The sequence below is a fragment of the Zootoca vivipara genome, chromosome 10 (genome assembly GCF_963506605.1).
Source record: "Zootoca vivipara chromosome 10, rZooViv1.1, whole genome shotgun sequence".
NCBI lineage: Eukaryota > Metazoa > Chordata > Lepidosauria > Squamata > Lacertidae > Zootoca > Zootoca vivipara.
The window spans coordinates 2,682,571-2,708,345 of record NC_083285.1 but is presented as its reverse complement, the minus strand read 5'-3'; the positions used below and the strand labels follow the sequence as shown (position 1 = coordinate 2,708,345).

Below are 25,775 nucleotides of genomic sequence, written 5' to 3'. Positions count from 1 at the left end.
TATAAACATTTATAAATTTTGGAATGAGATATATGAGAAATTGAAAAAGATGTTGAAAATTACATTCAAAAAGAAACCTGAGTATTTCTTATTAAGTATAATCCCAGAAAATATACCAGAAGATAGGGAAAATATTTTTTGTATGCCTGCGCAGCAGCGAAATTACTTATAGCTCAGAACTGGAAAGGGGAGAACAGGGCTGTCTTAAGCATCCCTGGCGCCGTGGTGCGGCGGATCCCTCCGGTGGCCCCCCCGCCCCGTTTCCCAGCGCTGCGGGCAGGCGGGCTCAGCACGCAGCTGGGCTGCCGGGCGCTGCTGCGTGGTGGGCGGGTGGGCGCAGCACGGCAGGCGGGCGCAGCTTGGCTGCCGGGCGCTGCTGCGTGGCTGCCGGGCGCGGCTATGCGGCGCCCCCCCCTGGCGGGAGGGCACCCTGGTGCCCTGCGCCACCCAGCCTGGCCGTAGGGCCGGGCCTGGGGGAGAATGTACCTATAATCCAAGAGTGGCAGATCAAATTAGTAGAATTTATGAATTTGGCAAGAATGACAGCGGCAATTAAGAATATACCAAAGCTAAGATCGAAAGGTGAATGGAAATATGTTGAAGATTATTTCAAAAAAGAAGGTATAAAAACAGAGTTAGTGATTTGTTTTGATTAAGATGGCACATGAGAATATGTATACATGAAAAGGTGAATTAATTAGTTTTATATTCCAATTTAGAAGAGGTAAAGCAAATTATGTGTATATATTAAGGGAAATGATATACTAACGATTGGAAGTCAATTTTAAGTTATATTGTATAGGCTAAATAAAAAAATTCCTTCAGTAGCATCTTAAAGACCAACTAAGTTTTTATTTTGGTATGAGCTTTCGTGTGCATGCACACTTCGTCGGATGCACACAAAAGCTCATACCAAAATAAAAACTTAGTTGGTCTTTAAGGTGCTACTGAAGGAATTGTTTAATTTTGCTTCAACTCAGACCAACACGGCTACCTACCTGTAACTATTGTATAGGCTTTTATGTTTATATTTTATGAATTTGTGTTTCGGGATCTGTCTTAATTTGTTTAATGTTTATTTTGTTTATTTTGTACAATTCAGTTTAAGTTAATTTACTTAATTTATTTAATGCTTTATTTTGGGTGGCTTAAGTTTGATTATGTGTTTGTAGATGTATTTGTATTTGTATTTTTTTAAAAGAATCTGAATAAAGTTTTTTTTATTCTCAAAAAAAGTGATGAAGATAAGGGAGCATATTTATCTTAAAAACTTAAATAAACTTGTTGATATGGTTTATGCAGTCAGTGTACTAACATGTTTTAAGCTTTAAAGGTTTTTTTTTAAAAAAATTCAGTGCTACTCCCTAGAAATATTACTTGATTTGAATGACTTTAATATTTTTATTTTCAACCCTGGAAATTAATTTGGAGGAGAGTTATGATAATGCAAAATTTGCTAATTTGTGACAGTTTGTTCTTCATATCTCATATTTGTTTTCAGTATTGGCTCAGTTCAGACCATAATTTGCAAGCTTTGTAATTTAGAACACGGTTTAGAGTTGGTTTCTATCTGCTCAACCCCCAGTCCAAAACATTCCCAAATCCACTCCTGGTTCTGTGATAGCACAGTTTCTAGCTGTGGAGCAATGGTCCTTTTGCATCCAGGTTCAGTTGCCATCATCTCCAGTTCAGGCTAAGAGAGACCCTTTCCTTGCCTGAAACATTGGAGAGTCATTGTTGACAATATTGAACTAGACTGATAGACTCCTGGGGGAGGCAAGTCTTGAGATTCAGATAATCGCTTTACAGTATCTAGATATACTTTTTATTCTCTGTTTGTATTTTGTATTTGTAAAACCAACAAAAATGATTTTTTAAAAAAAGATAAATAATTCGACTCACTGTAAGGGAGTTTCCTGGGTTTGTAACTATGGTTTGCCAATTCAATAATGCAATAATGCAAAATTATGCTAAGTTCAGACCACAGTTTACAAAACCTATTCAAACTGTGGTTTCCAATTTTTGTTTATCAGTTGGTGGCAAACCAGTGAATATCACTTCAGACATCACATGGAATTGCAATAATTAAGCTACTTTAACAATGGTTTTGGATAATGCCAGACTGAATTGAACCAGCATGTTTAATATGATGTCTGCATATGCATATGATCCCCCCCCCTATTTTTCAGAACTTTTTAAGAAATCAGAACAACAAGACCAACTACAACCTAGTATGTGAGACACTTCAGTTTTTGGATTGCATTTGTGGAAGTACAACAGGTGGACTAGGACTTTTGGGCTTGTACATCAATGAGAAGAATGTAGCTCTGGTGAACCAGACACTTGAAAGCTTGACTGAATATTGTCAAGGTCCATGCCATGAAAACCAGGTAACTTAAAAACTTCTATTGAATAATCTTTACTGAATTTTGATCTGTATCCTAAAAGTGCCATGACCTAATTAATAGCAGGATAATACCTGCTGCTTTGTGCTTCATTTCTTTATGCTGCAACAAATGCCATTGGAAACTCAGGTCTGAAAGATATTTTTTTTCAAACTAGGCCAGGCCTTTTCTGGTGTATTTTTTCAACTGCATGTTTATTTATTTTATAAAATTTATACACTGCTTGATTGAAAAGCAACAACCTCAAAGTGGGTAGACTTGTTTAAACAGGAATGTTTTTAGCAGGCGCTGAAAAGAGTAGAGTGAAGACTCCTGCATGAGCTCAGTATGCAGGGAGTTCCAAAGTGTAGGTGCTGCCACACTAAATGGCTGAGTCCTTTGAAATGCATAACAGGTATTATGTGGCACCTGTAGCAGTGCTAATTCCACAAATTTAAGTGGTTGAGTGGACACATGTAAGGTAAGTTTTCTGGTTATGTTATCAGTTAATATTGGTATTTGTAGGGTTGCTAGTTTGCAACCTAGTGAACCTGATTTTACATTTCATGTTAAATTTGCTGGTCTTTGACCGTATTAAAGTTTTACTTACTTACTTTCATGTTAAAGATTGAGTGAGAGGTTTTGTAGCAGTTGAACATCCCTTGCTTCCATCTTGCTTCCATTCATCATCCTTCCATGTCCTGATCACTAAAGCAAGCAAAGGAGAGAGAGAGTGGATGGACCAGAGATGGATCATGTAGCAGGCATAGCATCTGCACTGTTTCCTCCTGCATTGTCATAGGTCAGGCATGTCCAACTCCCAAGAGTTAAAAAATGGCAGTGATCTACCCATTGGATTTTGGTTGTTGAGCTTTTTTTAGGAAGCCAAAGTTGTTGATCACAGGATCAACCAGGGGCACCCACGATCAACCAGTAGATCGTGATCGACCTGTTTTCCCTGGTGACAACCTGGCAGCCCTTAACAATTGGGTATTTGGAGTGGCAGGGCTTCCCACTCTGAGTCTTTAACCACACCATCTTTGTTCCTGCCCTAAAGTACATATATGCATGTGTGTGCATATGTAAGATGGTCACTATCATAAAGTATCATGGTGACAACCATAGCAATATTTTTTTCTTAGAGAAAGCATGTTTATGCACATGCATTCACATTCGTATATAAGCAAAGATGTGTGTGGCAACAGAATGCACAGGTGGTCTTTGCAGAAACACAATAAAAACAAATTAATCACCCCATTGGCAATGAAACCAAGAAACACATTTCTAGCTTTTTTACAACCTCCAGGAGGAGCCCAAGGGTCCGTCCCCCCATACCAGGAGGTGTTTGCAGCTGGATCAGATAGTGCTGATTATCCAAAATACAGTGGTGCCTCGCTAGACGAATTTAATTCGTTCCACGGGTTTATTCTTATAACGAAAAATTTGTCTAGTGAATCCCATAGGAATGCATTGGAATTATTATTTTTTAAAAAAAATTGCCCATAGGAACGCATTAATTGAATTTCAATGCATTCCTATGGGAAACCGCGATTCGCTAGACGAATTTTTCGTAAAATGAATTCGTCTAGCGAGGCAACCTCCGCTAGAAAAATCCTTTCTTTAAGCGAAAATTTCATCTTGCAGGGCATTCGTTAAGCGAGGCACCACTGTAACTGGGAGAACAAAGGACGATGATCTTCCAGATTGAGAGTCTGCTCCTCCTTATCCGAACTTCTGAGACTGGATATAGGCTCTCTGGACTTAAAAACGCTGGAAAAACTGCTGAGCCATCCAAAAGTAACAAAGCTACTTCTCAAATTTCAAAATCATGCCATCCCCCTGCTTCTCCCTAAAATCTGCAGCTTCCTGAATCGCTTCCACATCATACTCAAAAGGGTGTTTGCAGACTTGGATGCAGTACCTCTACTTCCAGCTATACAGAGGCTGGCAAATCGTCTAGCCCCTGAGCAACCCCCCCCCCCCCGTCCCAAGCTTTGCTCCACCCTTAAGGTTAAGCCAATGTGGAAATCTACCAGCGCCGCTGACTGGTACTAACACAGCTGTAGTCAATACAGGAGAGCTCCAAAGAGTGACTGCAAAGAAATCTCTGCTCCCTAGGAATGTTGAGGAAAGAGCATCAATAAACATAACCCAAATTAACTCCATACTAGAGAAAACTGAAGAAATAACAAATTGTATCCAAGATTCGATGCATGACTTCCTCAAGCCCAGGGCAAACCCCCATGAATCTGCTAGCATGGGCAGCAGGAATATGAATAATGGCAGGCCTGGAAAAGAGGAGATACTGGCTTTTCATCAGGAGAAACCCCTGGGAAGGGACTCACCCAATCAAGATAGACGTTTGCAGATTAAGGAGCTGGATCCAACTATACGCCGAATTAACATGTTTGACACCACAGAAACTTTATCCACATTTCTCCTCATAGAACAGACCTTGCCCATAGTTGCGGAGGTTGAGCAAGCAAGATCAGAAACTACACAGATATCTGGGGGATTATCCGAACTCGACCAGGAGATGCTCACCAGGAAGCCAGATGCCCCAAGCACTGAGCAGCGATTGCCCCCAGCCGTGGACCAACCAGATTTTTTCCTGATAGATAACACAATGCCTAACCGGCCAGATGTCTCACAAACTATTGAGCAACCCACTTGTGTTCCAGGACTGCCCCAAAGCCCATCTGCAGAAAGTTAACCTTTATCAACCTTTATCCTGCCTGCCTCATAGAATCATAGAGTTGGAAGAGACCACAAGGGCCATCCAGTCCAACCCCCTGCCAAGCAGGAAACACCATCAAAGCATTCTTGACAGATGGCTGTCAAGCCTCTGCTTAAAGACCTCCAAAGAAGGAGACTCCACCACACTTCTTGGCAGCAAATCCCACTGTCGAATAGCTCTTACTGTCAGGAAGTTCTTCCTAATGTTGAGGTGGAATCTTCTTTCTTGTAGTTTGAATCCATTGCTCCGTGTCCGCTTCTCTGGAGCAGCCTTTCTCCCTCCTCTATATGATATCCTTTTATACATTTGAACATGGCTATCATATCACCCCTTAACCTTCTCTTCTCCAGGCTAAACATACCCAGCTCCCTAAGCCGTTCCTCATAAGGCATCGTTTCCAGGCCTTTGACCATTTTGGTTGCCCTCTTCTAGACACGTTCCAGCTCGTCAGCAAAATGATGGTTTGGTGGGAAACACATCCAACAGGTTCCCAAATTCAAATATCTGGGGATCAATTTCCATCACAGGCTCCGGTGGTCTTCGCACTGTGAAGCACTGGTAAACGCCAGCAAGCTGTCTATGCAGGCCATAACGTGCTTCTCAGCAACAAGAGGTAACCAACACATCCCTTCTGCCCTCAAGGCCTTTAATGCTAAAACCAGAGCTCAACTGCTCTAAGGAATTCCAATCTGGATGTCAGGGTTCATGCAGTCACTAGAGCGAGTGCAGGCAGCTTTTCTATATATATATAAGATCTTTGCTGTCCCACGCTGTGTACCCTATGCAGCCTTGTGCCTAGAGGGAGGCCAACACAAGCTTGAGACAGCTCCCTGGATGAGTTTTCTTTTATGCTGGCTAAGCATTTGCTTCTCAGCAGATAAAGATTCCTTACTAAGCGAAGTTCTGTCAGACTCCTTCCCCTCCCCAGGATTACAACTGTTCTATACAAAGATACGACAACTTGGGCTCTCAGAGGACCTCCTAGGAGCCGGGGCTTTTCCAACCACCAAAGCCATGCTAAAAACTAGGTTATGGGACATAGAGCAACAGAATTGACTTTAGCCGCGAGGAAAACATGTTCCCCTCTTTATTTTCATCTCTCTTGGGAGCAGGAATCTAATCCCAATTATTTACAATTTCTGTTCAACCCGCAAGAAAGAAGGGCTTTCTCGCTGGCTAGGTTCAACGCTAACCCCTCTAACCTCCTCTGGGGTAGGTTTGCAGGGATGGCAGAAGGAGACAGGATCTGCCCCATGTGACGCCCACCTGGTTGAAACTCTAGCTCACATGGTCCTTAAATGCAAAATGTATGATGATATCCTCCAGCAATACTTGGACCAACTATGTATTCCAAATTGGAAACCGGAGATAAAGGTTACACGCTTCCTATTACAGGGGAGAGACCAGGAACATACCAAGACTGTTCCTCTATTTCATCTTTTGTCTCCAAAGTACATTACAGGATCCTGCCCCTGTTGGAGACCCACAGAGGTGAAATAGATTGCTGGCCTCCCCTCCCTTTTGGCAAGTGATTGTACTGATGAGTTGGTGATGTGATCATACTGGACTATTTATTTTAAATGTTTGTAGATGATGCCAATAAAGGTTTTAATTGATTGATTGATTTCTAGCTTTTCTTTTTAATAATTCTTTAGCAGATGTCTTGGCTATGCTGTAAAGGTTTTAGCAGTTTATCATTCTGAGAATTCTCAGGCTTTATAAATGTTGAAGGTTTGGACTGGGTTTTGAGTGTTTAGCACAAAACCTATCACTGGGCAATGCAGGAACAGTTTTAATTTGTAAAATGCCTTTACAAATGCCCTTGTGTTTGGATGTGGTCCAAAAGTTTTAATGTCACAACTTGTAAAGCTGCAAAACAATTTTTGCAACACTAACAATTCTTGGGTACCAAAGTAATACATATTAATCTTAATGTTCTGTATTATGGTAATGATCTAACAAAGCCTGTTAAATCCCATTCATTTCACATGTTTAACTCTCCCCCATTGGAAATAAATATTCTCCAAATTAGTTGCTGAAACATTAGTTAATTATTGTTCTTTTCTAATTGAAAAATCTTCTAATACTGTACGTGTTTTTAGGAGCTTAATTCTGGGTAGATTATGCCCATAATACCATATTATTGATTGACTGCCACATATGATCTAAAACCCTTGAATACCTTTCACAAGTGATTTATTGATAATGAAATCTACATAATCTAACACCATTAGATTATGTAGCTTACTACTTTCCGCTCTGACTGCCAGGGTTTCCCAGACCTGCCTGGTGTTGTCAGAAATTGAACCTGGGGTTTTCTGCCATCGAAAGATGGGTTCTCTCACTGAGCCATGGCACTGCCTAGGGACAGGAACAAGACGTTTTGCTGGTTGAGGCACAGCTGTTGCTGCACTGTATGTTGCCCCTACATGCTCTGACCTTCCTCCTCCTCCTCCTCCTCCTCCTCCTCCTCCTCCTCCTCCTCCTCCTCCTCCTCCTCCTTTTGCTACTGTATCAGGCTCTTCAGAGCCCCTCCTGACAATAGCTTGTAATTCAGTTTTACTAGCAAACCAGAGGTTCAACTAACCCCTTTCCAGCCCCAGGAGGAGCGCAGGGAGCATTTGCATGGCACATCTACACACTACAGCCAACACACTAAAGTGTCGCGACACACAGTTTAGAAAGCTCTGTTCATTGTAGGAGAGGGGGTCCTGTAGGGTCTGTGCTACTCTGTCATAGTGGCACAAAATACTATTTAAAGTTTGAGAATAGTAAAGTGTTGCACTGCAAAGCAGCAGTATCTATCTATCTAAATGGAGGTGGGTAGGTGGTGAGTTGGGGGGAAACATGCCAGCTGCCACCTTTCTGTACCCCACCTTTCTGCCTGAGGCAAAGGTCTTAGTTTAACTAAGACCCAGCCCTGGACCTTGTACGATACATAGCATTTCTGTACTTCTTTAGAGTATTTACAAAATTTGTGAAATATTATTTCAGGATTCTGGAGTGACACTGCGCTGCTCCATGCTACAGAGTTATTGATCTAGCTCTTAGATTACATTTGCTAGTGCTGCTGTGGAATAAGTAGAATTCAGGCTGTTATAACACATAACCTTTGAAAAAAGGGGGGCTTAATTTCTTTTGGGGTGTTTTGGGGTGGGTTTGCATATGTTTGTTGCTTGCTCAGACTGTGTCACCTAAGACCCCAAATAATTATTATATAGCTGAAAGCTGTTATCTGAAAATTTGCAATATATACACTATTGTCTTTATAATTATTTTTATGTTCTAGTCCTGCATAGCGACACATGAGTCTAATGGCATAGACATTATCATTGCCCTGATCCTGAATGATATCAATCCTCTTGGAAAATACCGTATGGACCTAGTGCTTCAGTTGAAGGTACAGCATTTACAGGGCTATCCTATACATATTTTCTCATCAATAAGTTCCACTGAGTTCAGTGGAACTCACTTCTAGGTATGCATATCTCGGATTTCAGCCTTAATCACCTCTGCTCATCTAGTATCCAATGGCTCAAACTCACAAGCCACTCTACTTGCACAGCAGCTCATAGAACTGGGCTTCAGATTGACATTGGTGCAGTAGGGGTTGGGGGCCAGCATGTGCCTGACCTCCCACCACTAGTATCATAGCAGCTTTCTGGAAGGGGCAAGGCAGCCACAAGTTTGGTGTGGTGTAAATGTACCAGCAGGAGCACTGGATTTGCTCTGCAGTTGCACTTTCACCTTGCTGCCACCTTGCCTCTTGCAGTATTCCGCAATTGTGCTGGTAGCAGGAGGTCAGCTTGCATGATATTGCATGATGCATTTCTTTAAAAAACATCGCCTGCAGTCAATTCTTTGAACTAAGGAGCATTCCCTTCCTGGGCAAAACACACTCCTAATGGGATATGCACTCGGGGGTCGGTGTGTTTGCCAAAAAGCATAAGCTAAAGCTTTGCACTTACTGTACATGAGATTTTAAAAATATTGAACCCAAATATTTCCAAATTCTTAATATGAGGTTTGTGCACACATTCACAAAAGTGTGTGTAGCAAACACAGGGTGAGCTGGAGTGCTGGCATGTGTGCTCATGTCCTGGCAGCTGTTCCATGAACACAATATGGATTGCATGTTTGGGGCCAATGTGTTTACGTGCGTATATTGCACTTGGATTGTACTGTGTACATGAGCTGGCAGGTGGCGCACAGTTAACGCCCTATCAGCCTGCCATATATTCAGCATACATTTCAGCAAAAGGTGGTAGAGCCAGTTTTCATTGATCTGAAAGCTGCATTCGATTCAGTCTCTCGAGTAAGACTGTTGGATAATCTGAACTCTTCAAGTATAGATAAAATATTATTGTTCTTGACTAAATGTCTATATAAAAACGCTGTGCTGAAAGCGCGTTGCTCTACAAATAGGCAGCTCACAGGATCTGTACCAGCCACAAAGGAAGTTAAGCAAGGTTGTATCCTAGCTCCTAAGTGTTTAATTTATTTATAAATTATATTGTCCAGAGTTTAACATCCCCAGAGTATTATACCTCTATGGTAAAGGGACCCCTGACCATTAGGTCCAGTCGTGACCGACTCTGGGCTTGCGCGCTCATCTCGCATTATTGGCCAAGGGAGCCGGCGTATAGCTTCCAGGTCATGTGGCCAGCATGACAAAGCCGCTTCTGGCAAACCAGAGCAGCACATGGAAACACCGTTTACCTTCCCGCTGTAGCGGTTCCTATTTATCTACTTGCACTTTGACGTGCTTTTGAACTGCTAGGTTGGCAGGAGCTGGGACCAAGCAACGGGCGCTCACCCCGTCACAGGGATTCGAACCGCCGACCTTCTGATCAGCAAGCCCTAGGCTCAGTGGTTTAATCACAGCGCCACCTGGGTCCCTATTACACCTCTAAATTGGCCAAAAAACCCATCTCTATATTATTATACGCAGATGATGTGGTACTTCTATCTCAAACAAAAATGGGCCTAAAAAGATTTATGAGGGAATTTGCAGGATACTGTCAAAGGGAACAGCTGGCTGTGAATTACAAGAAAACTAAAGTCATTGTGTTTTCAAGAAACTATAGGGCCCATATATAGTCTTTAAATACCTCGACCTTATTTTTCAGTCAACAGGGTCATGGGGAGCACATCAGAAATACTGTATGCAAAGGAAAAAGCACCTCAGAGCTCCAAAATTCTGACACTCTGGCAATCCCACAGCACCAGCACTTGAAGTGTTTAGAGCTAAACCCCAGCACAGTTATTGTATGGGGCTGAGATTTGGACAGGGCTCACCTTGGATCTACTGAAGCAGTTCAATCTAAGTTCCTAAGGCAATTTTTTTCTGTTCCATCCTGTGTTCCAAATGCTTCATTGTGTTTAGAGGCTAACCTCCCCTATGTTGAATTACAGATTTGGCATAGGATGTTTAATTATTGGCTTCGCCTGAATTTAATCCCCACTGGTCCATTACCCTTGGTATCACAAGGTTGTCATGAGAGTACTTGGACTAAAACTGTCAACAAAAAGCTTTACTTTTCTGGTTTATCACCACAAAAGTTTATTAACACTGCGTTTCATAAAGCAAATAATTTAATTAGACAGCACCTATATGATATTGAGCGACAGAATAATTTGGCCACAATAAGGAAATTTTGTCCATGGTATGATTTTCCACCTAGTCATTTAGACACATTGGCACCCTATTTGCAAAATTAAACAATTACAAAATACAGACACGCTTTCACTTTTGCATTTTTGCACTTTCACCTTCGGCTGTAGTTGAGGGTTGATTTTTAAAAATTCTGCTGGAAAAACAGTCATGTCTGTGTGGAGGTGGCAGTATTGAGTCAGTAATAGAGGGATAATAATAATAATAGAGGGATGATAATCTCACTCCTCAAATCTTTAGAAAGAGTGCAAGCCTCTATTATTGCCCATGCCGGTTTGCTTAACCATTGTCCGTCCTTCTAGATGACCAGGTCAGGTGACAGAGAAAACTGCAAGGTTTTTAGTGGGGGCAATTAAAATAAATTAAAATTATTTGATTAGTGATGTAAACCTCCAAAATGTACTTTGTATAGTTAGGTTTTACCTCTATCTACAGTATATTTTATTTTATTGCAATAGCTAGTGGCTGATGCATTTAAAGATTCTTCTGATCTGATCTATTCCGCATACACACTTGCAAAGAAATCAGTTAATTAGCTATACACTGCACTGGTGTTATGTCTTTCAAAAAATGCAAGCAGTTTAAAATCTTATCTAATGAAGAAAGCAGCCCTAGCAATATCAATTAAAGCAATACAGGGATCGTTAATTCATGAAATAAAAATTAACTGCATCAATTCAATTCTGTCTTCTCAGAATAATGCCTCCAAGCTTTTGTTGGCTATTATGGAAAGCAGGCATGACAGCGAAAATGCTGAAAGAATCCTTTTCAACATGAGACCAAGAGAGCTGGTAAGTAAATATTTGTATTTTTTTATCTTTTTAATTGAAAATGTCACCATCATTTTGTAAAATAAATTATCTGATATTGCTTAATGGTTTCGGCATCCAGACAGTGACTGGATGTCACATCAGGATGGGAGCCGCAAGTCACAAATAGTTATTTAAACAGGTCAAGCATTTAAAGAGGTCTGTCTTTATGACTTCATTACTGTTTTTCATTCTAAGCATTATTTTCTATAATAGTTTTCTTAACTAAATTATCATACTTCAGCAAGCTCTCTTGGGAGAACATTACAAGCCGAAGAACCTAAGTTAACCATAAAAACCTGTATTATAAAATAAAATACTGTAGGCTTAAATTCAATAAAACATTTTTGCTTCCTTGCAAATAGAGGTTGTGCTGTCCCAAGGGCCCAACATAGGTTATAGCCATTTTATCAATTATTTTCCAATATAAACCCAATTACACTAATTAGCTCCAAATTAATACAATTTTGGTATTTTTGCTGCCTGTTAGCCACCAAGCCATTTTCAAGCCATTTTCAAGGCTTTGTTGCTGACATATAAAGCCAACAGCTCAGGACCAGAAGACCTAAAATATAGCTTTCCCCTATGTAGGCCTTTGGCAGGATGTTAAGATCATCAGAGGAGGAGTTCTTAGTGGTGACGTTTTTTACCATATGCTATTTGCAGGTCTTCTCTGTAGCAGTGCAACTCTTTGAAACACATTCCCTGCAGCCAAAGATTGCTACAAACACATCTGTTTGCTCAGGCTTTCCCCAACTGGGTTATTGGCTCATTTTTGGCATTGTGTATATTGCTGACTGTGATTATCGTTTGTTGTTGATTTTATTTAGATTTTTAATGTATATTTTAATACTACTTTGATTTTACATGTTTTTAATATTTTAGTGTTGGGATTTCATTTTGTAAATCATTTTGGGATCCTTGAATGGGAAATGATTTTGATATTGATAAAATGATTTTGATAAATAAATAAGATGAGCCAGCAAATTATGCATTACTTTGCATTTTATTGATTGAATGTTAGTATTTGGGGATTTCTCCAACATTCCTCTAACCCAAGCATCCCCAAACTTTGGCCCTCCAGATGTTTTGGCCTACAACTCCCATGATCCCTAGCTAACAGGACCAGTGGTTGGGGAAGATGGGAATTGTAGTCCAAAACATCTGGAGGGCCAAAGTTTGGGGATGCCTGCTTTAACCTCAGCTTCCACCCTCTCACCTTCTTTTTATTGTTCAGATCAGCTGCTTTTTCTTTACAATTCAAGATGCAGGGGAAAGGTTCTTTCACCCAGCCTTTCCCAGTATGAACTGCAAGAGGGCTCTGACAACTCCATCCCCATTCTCTGCAGCTCTCTTCCAGCATACAACACACACACACACACACACAGAGAGAGAGAGAGAGAGAGAGAGAGAGAGAGAGAGAGAGAGAGATGACAGTGACAAGAGTCTCCGCCAGACTTCTAGCCTGGATCTCCACTGCTGACTCCCAGCCAGTGTCAATACTGAGTGGATATGAATAAGGGAAGCAAAAGATGAAGGCTGTAGACCCCACATGTCTGAGAATCATGGCCTTTCATCCCCTCCTTCATTTCAAAAATTAGTTGTTGGCCAAGGATTTAATAGCTCAAATAACTCTTATTCACAGTTTCTCACCAGAGAAAAATCTGGTCAACATTTTTGTCATACAGACTACTTTTCCTGTAATACTTTGGTTCCCCAAATTCTTAAAATTTCCATTGTCTGATTTACCCCCAAGAAAAAACAAAAAAAATCCCTTCTTTGTGATGTTTCCTGATAAAAGAAAGATTATCTGACCTTTACGCATTATTTATTTCTCTGGAGGCAAGCAGTTGGATACCCCTATTGATCAGCAACTTGGAAATGAGAAACTCTGGTGTCCACTTATTTTTTTCCTTTTAATGGGCACCATTATGCTTAATAACTTAACTCCGTCTCCCCCACTGAAAGTTCTTTATACAGTGGTACCTCCAGTTACGAACGTAATTTGTTCCGGAGGTCCGTTCTTAACCTGAAACCATTCTTAACCTGAGGCGCACTTTCATGAATGGGGTGCTGCGCCGCCACTGCGCAACTTCTGCTCACATCCCGGAGCAAAGTTCACAACCAGGAGCACCTACTTCTGGGATAGTGGAGCTCGTTGCCCGAAGTGCTCGTAAGGAGGACAGTACGAACCTGAGGTTCCACTGTATGCAGGAGAAGTAGACCCCCACCCCCACCACCACACACTCCAATGAACTTTTGCACATTTCCTCTTGATTTGAAAAAAAAGTAACGGTATATCCTCTCTGAAATGAACTGTTGAATTTAATCCAAATTTGATTTGAATGCAAATTTGATTTATTACTTTGAAACTAGCATCAGTATATTTTATGTCAACTGCATTTCAATTTGTTTTGAAGGTGGATGTAATGAAGAATGCATACAGTCAAGGTCTGGAGAGTGAACATGATGAGGAAAATGGGGGTGACGATATTTCACCAAAAGATGTTGGACATAATATCTATATATTAGCTCATCAGGTATTGCATTCTGTTACCCTGTGAATGCTTTAATTCTATACCCATCTACTGAAAAGTAAGTCCTACTGAGTTCAGTGTGGCTTAGTCCCGAGTGAGTAGGGAAGGGATTGAAGTTAGCTAATACCTTACCACTGGAAATTGTTACAAAAAAATATTTCTCTGTGTGTCTGTGAAATATTGGTCTGTTGCAATGCATTCCCAAGCAGTGTGCCAGTATTGCCAACACTCATGCAGCAAACCACATTGGAGGCACCCTGGGAAATGAGAAAGAATCAAAGGGCAGAGACCCCCTAGGTGGCAAAGGAGGCAGGGACCGCCTTCCACTGCTGCCCACCACCAGATAAGGGAGGGGAGAAACCTATCGCCATTGTAGTAGCAGCAGCAGCGTTCAACAGGAGTCGTGGGATTTGGATCCATTGCACTCCTGAGACGCGGTATTTTCTGACTTCATAAGAAAGTAGCTTGGTTAGCTGAGTCCTGTATACCAATCAAGCTTTGCCCATCTCTCCTGAAAAAGCAGGCCAGTCAGCTGGAAAAATGCATTTGATAGGCTTCCTGTATGCCAAACAACAACAAATGCATCTCATCCTTGGCCACACGGCTGTTATTTCAAGGTGGGGAGCTGGGGTGCAGCAGTATGCAACACTGCAGCTCCACTGGCACAGCAGCATTCTGCGTGCACAGTGGAAATTCCTCTTCCTCTCCTCTAGTCTTCCATTGCCCCTCAAAATCACCTCCAGACACTTGGGGGGCCCTCTGGGGCAGATTTTGGGGGCGTGCGAGGGGAGGAGATGAGACAGAAGTCCCGTTGCATCAGTGGCACTATGCCTGCAGAGCAGTGGATACAATCCACAGGCTGTGATTTCATTAGCAGAGTTTTCTCAACTCATTATCCCACAGAAGATCGTCCCATATAACCAAATAATGAGAATGCAATCCCTGAGATGATTACTTTATGTGATGTAGCCCCTATGTCAGCATTTCCTGAGTGTTAGTTGAGCAGCACTGCCAACTCGAAGTGGCACCATATACACCAGAGCTTTCCAAACCTTTCGTGTTGGTGACACACTTTTTAGACATGCATCCTTTTACAACACAATAATTCCGTTTTACTAGCAAACCGGTAAGCTACTAGCCTGTGCTTGGCTGATGAGCTGCAAATTCTACAAGCTTGCCATAGTTCATATAGTTTACCTTGGCCTTTGAGTCCCAGCAGGAGAATCTCCTGGATTTTAATTGGCCCCAGGAAAGCTTTGCAATCTCTGCAGTGATTACAAGAAGCCGCAGAAACTAAATTCATGTTCCTCTATTTGTTATCTCGGCCTTGTTATGACAGTTTATTTTGGGGGCACCCAGACTCTTGGTTTCTGTTGCTGTTTAAAAGGCAGTAGCCAGTTCTGCATTTTGCCACATCCTTTCCTGCTCTTACTTGTGGTTGATCTTACCAAAAGCAGAAAGCATTATTGTAAGTTGCTGACCTTCCGTGCTTAGAAAGATATAAACAGTGTTGTTTTTTTCTGGGAGGACGCAGGGGTATGCATACCCCTAAACATTTTGTGAATCTGAGTTTGGCCTCATTGAGGGGCAGTATTTCAATATGAGAAGGAAAATGAGAGTGCCCCTAAACATTTTTTTTAAAGAAAAAAAGGAGTGGATATCAATATGTTGCAATGTAATGTGGGAGATAGGATAGCACCACATGCTCCTAGATGAGACATTGGCAAGACACACGTGTTTACTCTCCCATACACAAGCTATGGTTTCTTCTCAGTATTTTCCTGTACTGCATCTTCTCATATGTTTCTTGCTTGCTGTTTTTGTGTTACTGTTTTCCTCTCTTTTCCATCCTACTTCCACCTGCCATTTAAGGTCACTGTTTCCATAGATCACAAATGATTAACTTTATTCCCCCCTAAAACTGCTGCTTCCATCAAGAGCAATGCCACTACCCCTGTAACAGTGGCTGAATCATGTATGTGAGTTTAGCATATGCAACATCATTTCCATTCGCCATGGTAAAATACTGGCAAAAGCGGCAGAACTGATGGGAAATGCAACCTGTTTGTTGCATACAGCATCCCTAGATGCTTCCTATGACCTCCAGTAAAAAGGAAAAGGTAACTTGCATGATTTGAGCAATGTTTACTACTACTACTACTACTAATAATAATAATAATAATTTATTATTTATACCCCGCCCATCTGGCTGGGCTTCCCCTGCCACTCTGGGCGGCTTCCAACAAACATTAAAATATATCAAATATCACAGATTAAAACTTCCCTAAACAAGGCTGCCTTTAGGTATTTTCTAAATGTCAGGTACAGGTAGTTGTTTATCTCTCTGACCTCTGATGGGAGGGTGTTCCACAGGGCGGGTGCCACTACCGAGAAGGCCCTCTGCCTGGTAAATGTTTGTTGTCATAACTGGGGAGATGCATGTGGCTTGGGCATTGCAGGTGGGGGGGAGGCTTGGGAGAGGGAGCAATGTGCCTTGTGTGTCCTGTGCATGGAGGCACATTGCACCCTCCCTGAGATGAGGATTGGTTGGTAGTCTAGTCATCCTATCAGAAGCAGGGAGCCGATTTCTCCAGATGCAGGTCCTTCCTTTTCCTATATGAGAGAATGGCAGATACTCAGTAGGATGGATGAAGCTCAAAGGGGCCAAACCTGCCTGCTCTTCTTGGTCTCTCCAGTGCTCTGTTTTGTCTGTTGTTAACAGTGCCTCAAATTTCAGGAGAACAAAAAGGAAGGAGCAAGTGACGCTAAGAGGAAGGGAAAGAAAAGGAGAAGCTCCAAATCATGCTTGAAACAGAGACATGTGTTAGAAAATACAACAGGTGTGATTCAGATAGGTTCTACTCATAGTAGACCCGTTGAAATTAGTAGACATGGCCAACTGTGGTTCATTCAATTCAGTGAGTCTACTCTGAGTAGGACTTGGTTGAATGCAACCTGTTTCACAAGTTCAGAGGTTTCTCTTCCATTTATTGTTGGCATTCATACAAAACATGTTGAGCATCGTGCATTTTATTGCCACCACGACACAGTAGGCTCTAAAGTAGGCCTCCCAATGTTGATGGACTGCAACTCCAGCTGGTCTTAGCCAGGCAATGGACAGGGATGATGGGAGACATAGTCCAACAACATCTGAAAAGCATTGGGATCTCCACCTTGGCTTTGAAGAGGCTTTGTCCATTTGCATTAATAGTAGTAGAGGCTTGGGATACAGTCTTCTCTTTCACTGGCACAACTTCCTGGATTATAATAGAACTGGATTGTGCCAATCAACAGTGTAGCATTAAAAAACAGGGTGAAAGTGCTAAGGCCCACTTTATACAATCAGGAAAATCATGTGGTGAAGCCTTTCTTTGACTGTTCCAACTTGGGCTTGGGGGGAGGGCATTTCAGTACTCAAAAAAACGGGGGGAGGAATGCCCTGCATGTAAAAAATCAACATTTAAAGGAGCAGATTTTAGTCTAATCTACATGGAATGCCATTTCCCTTTATGCAGAGAGGTGGTTCTGCCCTAACTCTTGAATGTGTGCATTCAAACATACCTAACTCTTGAATGTGTGCATTCAAACATACCTCATACAATGCCATCCACACCTTCCTCCTCAAAAGGTAAAAGCAGTGCAAAGCTACACTACTTTATTCTGCTGAATCAATCACCTGCCCCAACCTCCTTTTCCCACACTCGTTTTTTTCTCCCCTTTTGATCCTCTGGCTTTTCCAGTATAAAAAGGTGAGGCTAAGCACAAGGGAAAGAATTCACCCCACTGTTCTAGGAGCCATTCCAATAGACTAAAATATGTATTTTACATACAGGTGTAATGGGTGCTAGTTAGTAATGCAGAATGGTTTCTTGTGCTTTTAACAGGATGCATATTCTTTGGAAAGTCTGTCATATTTGTTGTTAATGTACACAATGATGTTCACTTGTCAGGCCACAGCAGTGGTTGGGCTGTTGAATTCTAGGATCCAGAGGAGGTGGCTTTTGATCTAAATCATTGTTATACAGTAATTGGGCATTTCATTAGCTGAGATCACCTATGCAAACCCAACTCTCTCCTGATGGCTCAAGGGCATCAGGAAAACTCCTTTTGTCACCTGCTATGGTTAAAAGAAATTTACACAACATGATATTGATGTGTCTTCACAGTATACAAATATCAGTTTGAATTAACCTTTCTCCTGATCGTCTAGCACAGTTGGCCATTCACTTTCATTGATAAAGTTCTTAAAAATTGAGAGAGAAAAGCATTTTTTCTTTTGAGTGGTAGCAAAATATTATCCCTGGGTTCTCTAGTAAGCATACAGTAGTAATCCGAGTTAATTGGTAATTATTAGTGGAAGGAAAGGAGTAAGTCATTAGGTGCAGCAAATTTGCCTTGCTAGTAGATCCAAAATACAGAAATACAAAAGAGACCACCAGTGCTACCTACCAAGTGTAACAACAACAAAAACATTTATATTATATTAAAAACAATATATATATATATTGTTGTTGTTGTTTAGTCGTTCAGTTGTGTCCGACTCTTCTTGACCCCATGGACCAGAGCACACCAGGCGCTCCTGTCTTCCACTGCCTCCCGCAGTTTGGTCAAACTCATGTTGGTGGACCATCTCGTCCTCTGTCGTCCCCTTCTCCTTGGGCCCTCCATCTTTCCCAACATCAGGGTCTTTTCCAGGGAGTCTTCTCTTCTCATGAGGTGGCCAAAGTATTGGAGCCTCAGCTTCAGGATCTGTCCCTCCAGTGAGCACTCAGGGCTGATTTCCTTCAGAATGGATAGGTTTGATCTTCTTGCAGTCCATGGGACTCTCAAGAGTCTCCTCCAGCACCATAATTCAAAAGCATCAATTCTTTGGCGATCAGCCTTCTTTATGGTCCAGCTCTCACTTCCATAAATCACTACTGGGAAAACCATAGCTTGAACTATACGGACCTTTGTCAACAAGGATGTTGTCAGACCTGGATCATGTTCAGTAGAGGGTGCAGTGAGGGAGAAGGAGATGAAGGCCATCTGTATACAATGGTGGCAGCAGGGCTAGGTGCTCAGACTGAGTGGGCAAAGCTGACCCTGCTGCTTTTAGAGACAGTTTAGAAGCACCAATTTTTTCAGTTAAGCATTATATACACTGATTAAACAAACAAATCGTGAGGGACAGAAGTTATAGACAGCCCCCTCCCATCTTAAACACAAGCTCTTCGCCCAGCGCAAGTGGGAGCGGGGAGGGGGATGTTTCTAGTGGGGAATCAGGAAGCAGAAGCCAGGGCTCAGGCAAGGTAGCTGAGCCTAGGCGCCACTTGGGAAAGGAAGGGGGAAGTAGGGAAAACGCGGGACGAAGACCGATCCCAGCGACCCCGGAATTGTGCAGGAAACGGCGGGGCGGAGATTTAGTATCCCCAGGCTACTTTGCTGGAGGAAAACGCGGGAATCTCCATTCGGAGGTTCTGCACCCGACTGACAACATGTACATAGCACTGTTTCAGCACTGTAAATAGACTGCACTAAATAAAAGGATAAAAATGCAGAGCTGTGAGGAGTCGTTACTCTAGAGTAGCCACCAGCGCCACTGTGACACAAATGATTGTTATGAGGACCAGGGTTAGAGAAGGAGGCAGATAGAAAATAAAACAGGGTCCCTTCACTTTTAATAGTTGTATGAAACTATTGACGGAGCAGGACCCCTGTCCTCTCCTCGCCATATTCTGGGAATGCCACCTCTGACCTGTTGGTGCAAGGAGATTTCTTACATTGGTGTGGGCTGGTCTCCCTGCAGGTCCCTCATTTGTTCAGAGCAGGGTTGTGATGCACAAGTTAACTCCTCATCCGACATCCCTCAGATCACCAGTTTGATACCCACTGTAGGTGTCTTGGGACTCACATAGCATGCCGTGTCCAGAAAGAAGGCAAGAGCATGGAGTAGGTCAACAAGGTGACACTGGGAAATAACTCAAGGATGGACAAGGCAGAGGACTTAACAAACAATGACAGATATACCAGAGCCAATCCCAGCCTGGGCCAAGTGAAATTATCTGAAGAAATGAATCAAAAGGAAGGTTAGGCCTGGCTTCCAGTGGCCAATCCATGCCACTGCTTGCTAGGGAAAGATTAGCTCTTTCAGTTGCTACAGAAAACATAATCAGCCTAATTAAACCTCTCAACATGTGAATCCAGGATCTCCCATTGTTCAGTGATTCATACCCTGCTGTTTTTCATGTTTGTTAACCAATTGTTTTCTGTGTGGTAAGGTATAAAGAGTATAAAACAATACTAGATTTTGGAAGGGAAGTTGCTACATGCATAATAGAAAGCACTATTCAGCCTTGATGGGACACAGAGAGTGGAAATACCTTTATAACTGTTATTACAGGGAGTCTAACTAAAAAATATTTTTTTAAATTACCCAATTCCATCTTGCTTTGCTTTTCTTGCTTTGCCTTTCCTTCCTCCCTTTTTTTAATGTACCTTTTCAAACTGTAAGTGTTGGCACCCTCATTCAACATTTTCCAGCCACTGAATTCTTAACCAAACACAAGATCTTACACAACCTCCCAGGACACACATACACTGTGGAGAAGGGGAACTGTGTTTTAGCAAAAATGGCAAAGGGTCTAAAGGAATCCTTAACATGAGCACATTGTACAGCCGTACCTTGGTTTTTGAACAGCTTAGTGTTCAAACATTCTGCAAATGACTGTGCCAGTTTGCGAACTAATTTTTGGTAGCTGAATGTCTGACGGGGCTTTTGCAGCTTCTGATTAGCCGCAGGTTTTCAAACATTTTGGAAGTCGAATGGACTTCTGGAACAGATTCTGTTCGACTTCCAAGATACGACTGTATTGGGCATGTGCTTTTGTGGACTGCTGCTTACTTCGTCAGATGTATAAAGTGAAAGGTGACTGGATGCAATGGAGGACAGGATTCACTTAACAGTTGTGTAGAAGAGGATGGGCATATTTTGAGGAAGGGCATATTTTTATTCTTACTGATGGAAGAAACGAGCCTTACTCACTGAATATGTAGTATGGGTTTATGGGTTAAGCAGAGATGCGGCAATCTGAGAGGGTTCTGACAGGGACTGAATCAAATAGTTTCCACCCTTTGCCTTCTAGCTGGCTCGCCACAATAAAATACTGCAGCACATGCTGAAGCCTGGGTCTGATCCAGAAGAAGGAGATGATGCTTTGAAGCACTATGCTAATCACACAGCCCAGATTGAGGTAAAGTGTTGTTCACTGAATGCATAACATGTAGAGTCCACACACTTGGACCTCTGGAAAATGCCTCTGGGCCACCCAGTTCCATGAATGTCAAAGTTAGCCATCTCGTTAAGAATCTTGCCATTGCAGGGAGTGGAGTAGATGAAGCTGGAGATAATTTCCAGTCCTTTATTTAAAATTTCCTGTGTATAACATGCCCCCATGTATAAGATGCCCCCTCTTTTTTGGGACTCCAAATTGAGAAAAAGGGGGTAGATTACCCAGAGTTGTTGAGCTTTTGGGGGGGGGAGTTGGCCAAGAATCGTTCACCCACACGCACATCGACGAATCCACCAATCGTCTGCACACTCGCCAAAAGCAAGCGCCAAGCGCCCACCCGATTGCCAGCAGACCTTGCCGTGCCCACCAATCACCCGCAATCTCATGCTTGCAGCTGTCACCAATTACCTGTCCCACCTCTCCACTCTCCGTGTATAAGACGACCCCCAATTTTTAGCATGTTTTTAAAAATAAAATAACCTTATCTTATACATGGATAAATACTGTATTTCTTCACACAACACACAATTAATCTAGAAATTACCAGCACAAGGTTTGGTGGTGGCCACTAGCCTAGGTGGATTTTGAAAGGATTAAGAGACGTTAATGAGTTGTTCTCTTTTTTATTTGATTTTTAATTAGTGATTAGCAGGGCTTTTCTTCAGCCAGAACTCACCTCTCAAGTGGGCACCATTGCCATTATAAGAGAACAAGGGCATAGGGCAGAGAATGGCAGTGGCATAGGGCAGGTTGACGGTGCCCAGGGGCAGGGCACAGAGAATGGCCATGGCAACCCAAGCCCTCTCCACTGACCAAGCCATAGGGGTCTGACAGCAGATTGGGGGGGGGGGCGACTAGGCAGTGTGCACAGAGTTAAGCAGTGAGGGGAGGGAGAAATAGGCTTGAAGCTGCCCAGCAAGGAGGGCAGACCTGAAGGCTATGGCACCCTGTTCACGAAGAAGGAGGCAGCTGCCAGAGCCTCTTGCTTCTCCTTGGTGGGCGGCAGCAATGGTGCCCCCTCCCCCTCCCTCTCAGCTGGCCAAGGGGTCCCTTTGCTGGCCATGAGCAGAAGGATGTGGTAGCACCGCCCTAGCCCTGAAGGCCCAGCCCGGGATTGTTTTGTCTTGCCTCCTCATGGCTCTGGTCTTGATGAGGGAACCTGTCATTGGGGTGCCTGGTTGTGCCCTGTGGCACCTCTTCAAAAATCTGTGCCTGCAGCCACGCCACGCCCCTGACCCTCCACATGCTAGACCCCTGGTTCATGGCATCTCATTTTCTAGAAAAACAGCACAGTAGTTATAAGCCATGATGACTAAATGCAGTCTCCATGTTTAGCACCAGTATACTTCAAAGTAACATATGTTAGGGGCCAGCACCATTATGTCCTAATGCACTAGTGTTCTCCAAGCTGGTGGCATCCAGATGTTTTGGACTACAACTCTCATCAGCCCCAGCCAGCATGGGAATTAGTGCCTAGAACATGTGGGACTTGTGGGAATTAGTGCCTAGAACATCTGAGGACACCAGCTTGGGGAAGGCTGGTCTAGACAACCTGGCTGACCTTTGCTGGAAACAAAACAAAGGGCCTTGGTGTAATCCAGCAAGGCAAATCTTATGTTCATAGGACTATAGCAAACTACTTTTAGACTTGGAGCATGGGAATTCCATGCCAGGGATTTTGAAATGAGCACTGCTTTTCTAAGATTTTAGCTCTGAGGACACTGATCCCAGTGTCTTTAAACTGGTTTGCATGGGGGATCCTGCCACAAGCAAAGAAATGCATTTTTCTCATAAAACTGGTGTTTTAACTTGCATCAAGAAGCTTGAGCAGCTGAGAAAGTGTTGAGCCCATTTATCAAGATAGTCAAAACTGAATCATTTGCATCAGTATAGAATGAATTTAGCATTTACCGGGACATTTTAATAGTTTACCTTGTGTATCAGTTTTGGCCCAAACTGGAGCCACTTTTCAAACCTTAAATTTCAGGTGTTTACAGTAGGAGCTGGAATGTCACAATCTTCTTGATTAAGTGTCCAGATGGCAAAACATTGAGACTATTTGCTCGGTTTCTGAATGCTAATTGTGGGGAAAATTTGTCCTGGCAAGTAAACAAATCAGCGTGGAAGGACTTCACCCTGCATAATAATATATGTCCTTCACTGTAGCGTTGCATTCCAGCTGATAAACCTTGGTCCACCTTGGTTTGTGGAAGGACACCCTTTCAGTCCTTAGCCCTGGAGCATGTGAATAGGATAGAGCCTCTAGGGCAGAGGTCCTCATAGCTGCTCTGAAGAGGTGAGCAGATGAACCTGATGCTTTGTTGGACTCCCCACAGCTTTTCCACATACCGTAGTGATAAACCATGATTTAATGTTACATACAAATACAGCCAGTATATTGCTTTTTAGACATTCAGGGCCACACTAGTTAGAGAGAACCTCTGGCTCTTCTCTATCCCCTCTCAATAGACAGAGGCCCAGTTCACATGTAATACCAAGCCAAATCATGCTTTACCATTCATGATTTATCTGGAGTGAGACAAACCATGAGCCCAAGTTCAAACGCAATGCTATACCAAAATACAGCTTAGCTCTGGATATTTGCAGTGCTCATTCCTGGTAAGTAAATTCTCACCATTAATTCTCATTCTTGGCTTAGTGTTACATGCGAACCAGGTCAGGGTAGCCCAATGTGTGAGATGCAGAGACTACCTTTGCATGTGAGTAGGTACCACTCACAAAACCTGCTCATCCCTTTTTTAATGGGGACACTGATCACATGCAGGTACATTGTTTTTTGTGCATGGAGGGCATGAGGCAAAGCCCCCCTCCCACTTCTGGCAGCATGTAAGACCCATTTGTTCACCAGCACTTCCAGCTCATGTTACTTTATTTAAAAATAAATTGTTTTAATCATTGTGTAATGCTTAGCATTTTACTGTTTTCTGCAATTAAAAATAATTAAAAATAAGCTTTGCTGTGCTTTGGGGATGCATCATTTTCTAAACATTTCTGTCTACTTTCTGCTTAGGATTTTGGAGGGCAAAGATTGAAGTTGAAAATCTCCCAAAGTGAAGCTTGCAGAGTATCTGTTAAAGAACAATCACTTTGCTACCCTTGAAATTAATATTTCCCTCTTTCCTACTTGTAGACAAACTGCAACTGTGCCAAATTACATTGTCTGGAAGATGGATAGAATTTAGCTGTATCTATCATCTTATTTGTCCCTTTCCTCAGCCCATAGAAGCAAGAATCAGTTTATTTATGATATTCAAACCTTGTATGCATCTGAGTGAGAAACATATATTTGCAGATTGTGCGTCACGATAGGACTATGGAACAAATAGTCTTCCCTGTGCCAAATATCTGTGAATTCCTCACGCATGAATCCAAGTACCGTGTGTTCAATACTACCGAGAGAGATGAACAAGGAAGCAAAGTGAATGACTTTTTCCAACAGACAGAGGATCTGTATAATGAAATGAAGTGGCAAAAGAAAATCAGGAGTAAGTACAAGAATTTGTGAACTTGATGATGCTATTGGCCTAGTTCACACACTACATGAAGTCAAACAAGAGCTTTGCGTGAACACAAGGGAGAGAAGGTTGTGGCTACTTCTTCCCTCGTCATTTTGATGTTGTTCAGCACCAAGCTAAGCCATAAATTGGCTTTGTGTGTCATCCAAATCCAGGCTTGTGGTTTAGGCCCCCCGAGAAGAGCCACAAGATATAAACCAAAGTTTGTCCCACTCTCTGAGATCAAGCAGTGTATGTCAGGATTCTGAGCAGAATTTCTGTGTGTCCATGTGATACTGTGTAGAAAAAAAGAGAGCCTTTTCGATCCAGAAGTCAACAACGACTTGGGCTTAGTCACAAGTGAAATCTGAAAAGCTGCTCTGTACTGACTCTAATAGCAGAATCTCTTTCAGAAGTTTTCTACCTGAAGACCACAAGCACATCTCTCTCCATAAAGAACAGTGACAATTAGTGTCAATACCTGTCTATGTGGGATAGTCTGTAGGGAATATTAATTAATTAATTAATTAATGGCACCCAAATCATGACAGGATTTCTAATTTCCCGTGTGTGTGTGTGTGTGTGTGTGTGTGTGTGTGTCTCCATCTGAAATTGCTGTGCTCAGTAGTTATGAGAAGACCCTGATTCAATTATCACCTTAGCAATGAACTCAGGCAAGCCAGTAACTTGCATCTATAATTAGAGGATAATAATGCTAACTTATAGGGACCCAGGTGGCGCTGTGGTTAAACCACTGAGCCTAGGGCTTGCTGATCAGAAGGTCGGCGGTTCGAATCCCTGTGACGGGGTGAGCTCCCGTTGCTTGGTCCCAGCTCCTGCCAACCTAG

At 42.4% G+C, this 25,775-nt stretch overlaps 1 protein-coding gene across 7 annotated transcripts in view; it reads left to right on the top strand.

Moving 5' to 3' along the window:
- The window catches only part of ITPR2 (inositol 1,4,5-trisphosphate receptor type 2), a 277,002-nt gene that overhangs the window by 213,940 nt on the left and 37,287 nt on the right, over positions 1 to 25,775 (top strand). For 6 of the 7 annotated variants that reach the window (XM_035127537.2, XM_035127538.2, XM_035127536.2 and 3 more), the window contains 6 exons: positions 2,190 to 2,390; positions 8,411 to 8,521; positions 11,491 to 11,586; positions 14,025 to 14,144; positions 21,266 to 21,373; positions 24,726 to 24,918. In XM_035127537.2, coding sequence (XP_034983428.1) covers positions 2,190 to 2,390; positions 8,411 to 8,521; positions 11,491 to 11,586; positions 14,025 to 14,144; positions 21,266 to 21,373; positions 24,726 to 24,918 — 829 coding nt within the window. The remainder of the gene's footprint in view (positions 1 to 2,189; positions 2,391 to 8,410; positions 8,522 to 11,490; positions 11,587 to 14,024; positions 14,145 to 21,265; positions 21,374 to 24,725; positions 24,919 to 25,775) is intronic. The other variant, XM_035127539.2, reaches the window with a different exon arrangement.